Source organism: Trachymyrmex septentrionalis, unplaced genomic scaffold, assembly GCF_001594115.1.
Source record: "Trachymyrmex septentrionalis isolate Tsep2-gDNA-1 unplaced genomic scaffold, Tsep1.0 scaffold7, whole genome shotgun sequence".
Lineage (NCBI taxonomy): Eukaryota > Metazoa > Arthropoda > Insecta > Hymenoptera > Formicidae > Trachymyrmex > Trachymyrmex septentrionalis.
The window spans coordinates 848,111-855,701 of record NW_017305884.1 but is presented as its reverse complement, the minus strand read 5'-3'; the positions used below and the strand labels follow the sequence as shown (position 1 = coordinate 855,701).

At 28.5% G+C, this 7,591-nt stretch overlaps 2 protein-coding genes across 3 annotated transcripts in view; one reads left to right on the top strand and one right to left on the bottom strand.

Annotated features, from left to right (window-relative positions):
• Nucleotides 1–43: 43 nt before the first annotated feature.
• On the bottom strand, nucleotides 44–2,160 carry LOC108753483. Its single transcript, XM_018495075.1, has 7 exons — nucleotides 2,034–2,160; nucleotides 1,791–1,893; nucleotides 1,551–1,603; nucleotides 1,182–1,474; nucleotides 846–1,087; nucleotides 632–751; nucleotides 44–510 (listed from the first exon to the last, which is right to left on the bottom strand). Exons 1-7 carry the CDS (start codon nucleotides 2,146–2,148, stop codon nucleotides 72–74), a joined length of 1,365 nt encoding a protein of 454 aa, XP_018350577.1. The 5' UTR covers nucleotides 2,149–2,160; the 3' UTR covers nucleotides 44–71.
• Nucleotides 2,161–3,192: 1,032 nt separating this feature from the next.
• LOC108753600 (WD repeat-containing protein 81) overlaps nucleotides 3,193–7,591 on the top strand; it is an 11,022-nt gene continuing 6,623 nt past the window's right edge. Inside the window, exons 1-9 of one of the 2 annotated variants that reach the window (XM_018495333.1) lie at nucleotides 3,193–3,585; nucleotides 3,667–3,826; nucleotides 3,936–4,191; nucleotides 4,275–4,437; nucleotides 4,583–4,981; nucleotides 5,044–5,244; nucleotides 6,234–6,379; nucleotides 6,461–6,648; nucleotides 6,731–6,963. In XM_018495333.1, coding sequence (XP_018350835.1) covers nucleotides 3,370–3,585; nucleotides 3,667–3,826; nucleotides 3,936–4,191; nucleotides 4,275–4,437; nucleotides 4,583–4,981; nucleotides 5,044–5,244; nucleotides 6,234–6,379; nucleotides 6,461–6,648; nucleotides 6,731–6,963 — 1,962 coding nt within the window. In that variant the 5' untranslated portion in view covers nucleotides 3,193–3,369. Of the gene's footprint in view, nucleotides 3,586–3,666; nucleotides 3,827–3,935; nucleotides 4,192–4,274; nucleotides 4,438–4,582; nucleotides 4,982–5,043; nucleotides 5,245–6,233; nucleotides 6,380–6,460; nucleotides 6,649–6,730; nucleotides 7,321–7,591 lie in introns of both variants that reach the window. The other variant, XM_018495331.1, reaches the window with a different exon arrangement.

Below are 7,591 nucleotides of genomic sequence, written 5' to 3'. Positions count from 1 at the left end.
GTATATATATATATATATATATATAAATAGATCCATGTTTTTGTCACAAACATTTAATATTACAATTAAAATTATTTAAGTGGAAGTATAATTTGCTTGGGTATGGTAAGATTCATATATACTTTTTCCATGTTGTTTTCTGAGAAAAACTGTTCTGCATAGCTTTCATAGCTCGTTCCACATAAAGCGATTTCTAGTTCGTTTAGATCTTCATTTGACAACAAATTTATAACACCTGATGGTATTGCAGATGCCGAAAGCATATTACAATATGGTGCCAAACTACAGGAATTTGTATCGCATATCACAATAACAGAATTACCAATAGTTAAAATTTGTGTTAGTTGATGAAATAAAACAGTTTCATCTTTCGCCTTCAAAATGATAACGCCCTTTGGATTACGAATTTTCGTTACTTCTAATCCCCCACTTTGTGAGCACGATAAAGAATTTTGATAGATATATGAGAATTTTATATCTGTTGATATTATATCTGCCAATACAGATTTACTAAAAAAAATATATGAGAAAACCAGTTGTTAAAAATTATTGTTGAGAATTAAGTGCAGAAATATACAAACTCTAAGCAGTATAAAAATATATAAAAACTTTCTAATAACTTAATACATACCCGTTGCATCTTAATATAGATGCAAATTTGGACAACATTTGCACTCTAAAAGTGATAGGTTTAGTACTCCAAATTTTGAATCCTTTTTCAGCTGAATTAATACATTTGTTAACATCTTCACTACAATAATATGGCAATGAAAATTTTATACAAATTTTATTAAACATCACAAATTTAAGAGAATTATAATTAAAATCAAGAAAATATGCTGTACCTTGTTGCATTTGCCCACTGACAATCATTATGTACCCAATATGTGCTTTCTACAGGTTGCTGCCACATACCATCATAAAATAAATTGTAAACTATACTTTTCTGCACATTTGGTTTTTTTATACAATCGTCGAGATTAGACTTGCACCATTTATGCAATGTTTTATCAAATATTTTTGTATAAGGCAAAAGTACAACACCACAGTGGAAGTCCATGTATGTATTTATAAACAAAATATCTCTCTAAATAATTGAAAAGAAAAACAAATAATATTAGTAACAATTATAAAAATTGCCTAAAAAAACTGGATTATATTATATAATAGAAATGCTGTACATTTAAAGATGTTGCTAAGTTTTTAGCAAATACAATGTCTTCCGTCCATATGGATACAATTTTCATTTTATCAGGTATACCGGCTGTAAATAATTCATTCTTCGTTCGAAATGTATTAATATCAGCTCTCAAATTTGACATTCCAAAATATTCTTCCATAAGCCATAAAAATTTTTCTTTTATTGGTTCTTGAATCCAAATTTTGTTTAAATGCAATGGTAATTCAATTTTAAAATAATTAATGACTGCATACAAATCTGCATCCGCTAGAAGTATTATTTCATTGGTGTAACCTGTCAGAAATATTTAGAATTTTGAGTATGAGAGAAAAATTAATTTTTATTACATTACTAATATGTGTTTTCTTACTTATAACTTCATTTCTTAAATGTTTATATCGAGTTTCCAGTACAGAATGTCGACTAAAATACAAAAACAATTTATTTGTGAAATTCATGACAATATTAATTTAAATATAAGAAATATAAGTAACAAATGATTAACGGTATTCTTTCTTGAATACATTTAGATTATTTAGAAGAAAGAATACGTTAACCATTTGTTACTTATATTTCTTATATTTTATAATAGTTACAGTATCATGGTTACAGGATAGCATTTTCCAAAAATACGTCCATTGTATTATCAAGTCCTTTATATATTTCCGAGATTGTAAATATCACTAATAAGACTACATCATCTTTCTTGTATTCTAAAAAAAAAAAAATTTTTTTTAATGAAATACAAAAAATTTGGTGTTTCTATTATTATAAGCTATTGTTATTCGTAAAATAAAATTTGCATATAACACAAATAACAATTTATCTTTTCTAATTATAAAAATAACATTACCATATTTATTGTCAAACATAAGCTGCATACCAATATTATTTAAGTATTCAATAATAGTAGTAATTATATCTACATGTTTACAAACTGATTGAAAAAGAGACAAATTTTTTTCCATTACAGATGCTGTTTTAAGAAATCTGTAAATACATAATTAAAAATTACAAATGTGGGAATACAAATTTTATTATTTTTATCATATTTAAGTAATTGTTGAGTCAAATTCTCATATCTGATATACTAAATTTCGTTTTTACACAAAATAATCAAAAATTTTTGCTCTGCCAAGGAGACTCAACAATTATCCATATTTATACTTCAAGGCTATGTTCCAAAACGTTCTTTCCAAGAAAGATTTTACTCTATATATTATAGTATGTTACATGTACTAAATACATTTCGAGTAAGATTTTCCTCAGAGAAGACGTTTTGAAATGTAACCAGAAAGTTAGACCAGAGTGAGTTTGTTTACCTTTCTGAAAAATTATTAACATCTGTAAATTTCATTTCCTTGGCTAAAGCAAATATTTCATTGCACTTGCATAGCAGTATCTAAAAATAAGTATAATAGAATTATGTTTCGCAAGCAATCGACTAAGGTGTTTGCTAATTAATATTAATTTTTACAAGTTATTAATAATATATTCATATACATATATATATATTTACATGTACATTTTTGTCATATTCCAAATTGGTATAATATTTGTCTACATCTTTCAGTTGTTTATCCATAATTGTTATAATCAATTCCAATATTCTTAAAAAATAGAGCCTTTTTCTCCAACTCCGATTATTAATTACCAATAGACGAGTTCAAGTCGGCAAAGATTAGGACACCTGTTACGAAACAAGTCGGAATGAATGAATGAATTTCGATCGAAATTATTCAATTATTCCCTAAATTTTTATTGTAAACACGTAAAAATTAAGGTTGTACTCCATATGCACGACATATGACATGATCTCTATGACTATAGATGAGATCTTCAAGTCTATTGATGACAGGACAAAGAGGTTCTCGGATCTCTCTGTTCTACAGCCAATCAACAAGCTTGGAAGCCTCGTATGACACATGAAATATCGGTCGTAGAAGCTACGGTCGCGTCGTATTATCTCGCAGCTGATAGATTTCCTAACCTCAATAATTGTCAATTTTAACTTGATATTTTGGTTCGTGGGACAGAGTGACGCTCTTGACGCCATTCTTGGCTAGATTCGTTCGTTTCGGGCAAAAATGCATCGAATGAGCCTAATTTTATCGATTTCTGACGCGACGTCGTTAAACTGAACAATTACCTTTTTATTTACAAATGTATAATGGTTGAATAAATACAAAATGGATATAATAAAGGAACATCTGCTTGTACCAACGAAGTACATGATATTGACAGATGAGAGAATTTGTTTGACAGCTCACAGAAACTGGCTCTCTCGATTTTTAACAATTGGCCCATTGAATTTTATCTGTCATGATCGTTTATCCAATGATGAAATTGCAGCACAGCCTACTATCGATGAATTGGGTGGCGATTGGCTGAGAATTTATGCAAAAGTATTTTTAACATTTTCATATATTTTAAGTAAGGTGTACACAATGAGACAACAAGCATGTAAGATAAAATTTTGTTATTAGGTATATATCAAGCAACACAAGAATGTAATTCCTTTACCAAGAGGAAGATCTATTAATAATATAAAGAATCAAGCAGAATTAATGTTTTCGCAATTGTTGCATTATGTGGCAGAAACTAATTATCGAAATCTATGGAAAGAAATATATAAGAAATATTACAGTATGTATTTGACATTCTATTAAAAATTTTTAGATTTAAATTTTTAGCGTTTTGTTACTATAGATGTATTTTTTTTATGTAAATTAATAATTTCTTATAAAATATATAGATCCCTGGAATTATGTTGAACAAAAAGAACATTCTAATATCAGTGCTAATGTAAGCGATGTTACTATTATGCATGAAATATTGAATAGAATGTATGGCTGTACAGTAGTACAAGTGCAACATGGTACAGTTTTATCGATATCAAATGGTGTAGTGTCTAAAACACATTGTAATCTGGTTCCAATCCATTTTGTCATAGAGACACCATCTGCATTTATAATGTTTTATGAACAAACTGCCAATTATTCTCTTCGTGAGTGAGTATACACATCATATTTATGTATATATTTTTAATACATATTAATAATTACAAGATATTTCTATATTCTGTTACTTATAGATGTGTAATGTATAGTCCTGCTGCTCTTAATACAAGTTATGGAAAGCCTTTGTTTATAGTTTATCAGTTATTGAGATTATCTAGAGACTTGCATGACCGTGGTCTTGCTTTAGGCGAAATTACACTCAGTGATATGTTAATCACAAACAATTTTACTATTCAGGTATATTTCACATAGAAGAGCTACTTATTGTAAACATTATTATTTTAATATATTTAATATTTAATGAAATAAGTATAAGTATTTAACAAGTATTCAATAAGATAAGGAAAAGAATATTTTATTTGAGCTAATTTTTTATTCTTAGGTATTACCGAAATTAAACGATAATATTTATCTAAAACCTGATAGCAAATGTACAAATATTTCTCCAGAACATAAAGAGAAAAATTCGAGTAGCAATGTTTATGCTAAAAAAGATGACATATCTCGTTTAACTAATACTGACTTTGGTTTAAATGAGAATATTCAGAAATTATGTGAGATGTGGATGTATAATTGTATTAACAACTTCGATTATTTAACTGCGCTCAATAATTTGGCTGGTAGAAAATACGGTAATCCTAGCTGTCATCATGTTATGCCATGGGTGACGGATTTTACAACAAGAAGTGGTGGTAATTGGAGAGATCTAACAAAGTCGAAATTTCGATTAAATAAGGGAGATAGACAATTGGATCTTACATTTGACTCGCAGTCAACAGAGGTATATAAATCATATAAATGCAAAAAGATTTATACTATATTGAATAGTCAATTAAATCATAGGTCGGACACCATGTATCTGACGTCTTATCAGAGATTACTTATTATGTATATCTTTCACGTCGATATAATAAGTCTGTGCTCTGTAAACATGTACGACCATTATGGGTACCTGGAGAATACCCGGCTTCAATTCAAAGATTACATGATTGGAGTCCCGATGAATGTATACCACAGTTTTTCACTGACCCCAGTGTTTTTAAGGTAACATATAAGTTATATAGTCCAGTTAAAATGTACTTTTTGCTTGCAAAAAGGTAGTGATGATTTTTTAATATATTTTAAAATTCTATGTCCTAATGAATAACTTTTACACACAGATTTACGTGTCATTGACACATCACTACATACTACTACATCAATATCTCACGCACACATACACAAATTTTCGTATAACAACAACGTTTTAATTAGACGTCTAAATCCACTTTTAAGAACTCCACGTTGTTTTTTCGTGCAAACTAGTCTGTGGACTTTTATTTTGTAAATACAGATTGTACAGCTTTTATATGAAGCAAATGTTGTCACGACCTGATAGCTCTGGACTCTAGAGCACTATATTGCAGGACTAAAAAATGATAAAGATTTCAATTTCGAAATTTTTTGTCGTTCTCAGCATAGACTCCACCTCACAGACACATATTAATACATATATTTTAAATTCTTGGAAAAGGATTTTCGAATCAGTAAAAAAGACATTTTATGGTTTATTCTGATACACATTAACACGAAATATTAAATATCTCATAAATTATTTGTTGTTTAATATCTACCTTGATACTTTTATATGTAAAGTAATTAGAGGAATCATATTAAGTGAAAGAAAATATATAATTTCACTTAGAAAATTTTATATAACTTTGACCTAATCTTAAGAATATCTCAAAGTTATTATCTTCTTTTCTTCTTATAACCGAGCAACTTTTGTTTGAAAGTTTTTTATCTTAATCTTAAGGATTTTGAGATATCTTACTGGCTGAATTAAAATAGACTATTTTGTATAAAATATATGAAATATATGAAATGAGAAGATCAGAATTAAATTCAGAATCTGCCAATAATAATCAACTATTATATGAAGTCATGCATCTTGTAATATATGCATCTTGTAATATATGTATATTATTATTTAACAATGATAAAATATTTATTTTCTTTAGATTTAACGTTTTAAAGAAATGTCTTATTTACAGTCCATCCATGAGGATTTGATAGATTTAGAAATTCCAGCATGGGCAACTTCGCCAGAAGATTTTATTGAGAAACATAGAGAAGCATTGGAAAGCCTTCATGTTTCGGAAAGATTACATCATTGGATAGATTTGACCTTCGGCTACAAGTATGAATGTAGTCTTGCTCAATGAACAGTTTATTATTTATTTGAATTTTTCTGACATTTTTCTGACGTTTTTTACGATAGATTATCTGGTTTCGCTGCTATAAAATCAAAAAACGTTTGTTTACAATTAGTCGATAATCATACTGATTTAACTAATTCTGGTGTTGTGCAACTTTTCACACAACCACATCCACAAAAAATTATTCTGTCTCCCTATTGGGGTAAAGTACCACCACGTCTTCGATCGACATCTTCAACCAATAAAAGTAGTAAGTTCTAGACAAAGATTTCAAATTATTAGAAATTTTGAAGACATTCTTGTAATTTTATCAAATTGTTATACGATTATAGAAAGTGATCAACCTACGAGTAGGATCAGTGATGATGAAGGTCACAGTTCTGGTATTGAAGAAGAAGAATCTACGACAGCAACAAACATATCAAGATCACCTCTTGTATTAAGTCGTTTGTTGAGTCGTTCCAGAGGTTCTTTGCTGTCAGAAGATAATGTTAAATCGGACAAATCCATTAATCAGCCCATTACTCTTCCAAAGGATTTCAATCCTGTTGCAGCACTCATACAAGTAGAAACTACACATGCTTTTATGCATAAGATTAACTATCAAAATTATAAACTTGCAACAGGATCACATGATTTTTCCACTAATTACAAGCAAATTGTGGCTAGCGGACGTATTAAGGAGCAACAGATACTAGGTTGTCTAATAGTAGAAATATTTCTAGCTGACAAATTCCGCGCAGCCTGGAATGTTGAAAAAGTATCATTCGCGCAAAGATTCACGACATGTCTAAATATCTTGAAAACATCGGCGGATAATTTACCAAAATGTATAAGAAACATTGTATCGTTATTGTTACAAATTGATATTATGCCAAAGAGTTATAATGTAGGCAATGTAGAGATGAGTGACATTTCAACGGTAATTTTAAAACTATACAAGATTTTATATTATACAAGATGTTTCGTAATTATGGATAAAGATTTAATTGACTAATATAACTTATGAAGTTAAATAGAAAACAAGTTAGAAACAAGATCGATATATGAATAAATTATCATACAATTACATTTATTTCAGATATATGACTGCGCTTATATATTTTTAATATATTTAAAATAAATTATATATAGAATTATTCTAACATTTTATTTTGATTATAGTTAGCGATCTTCTTACTTAGTTAATTTAA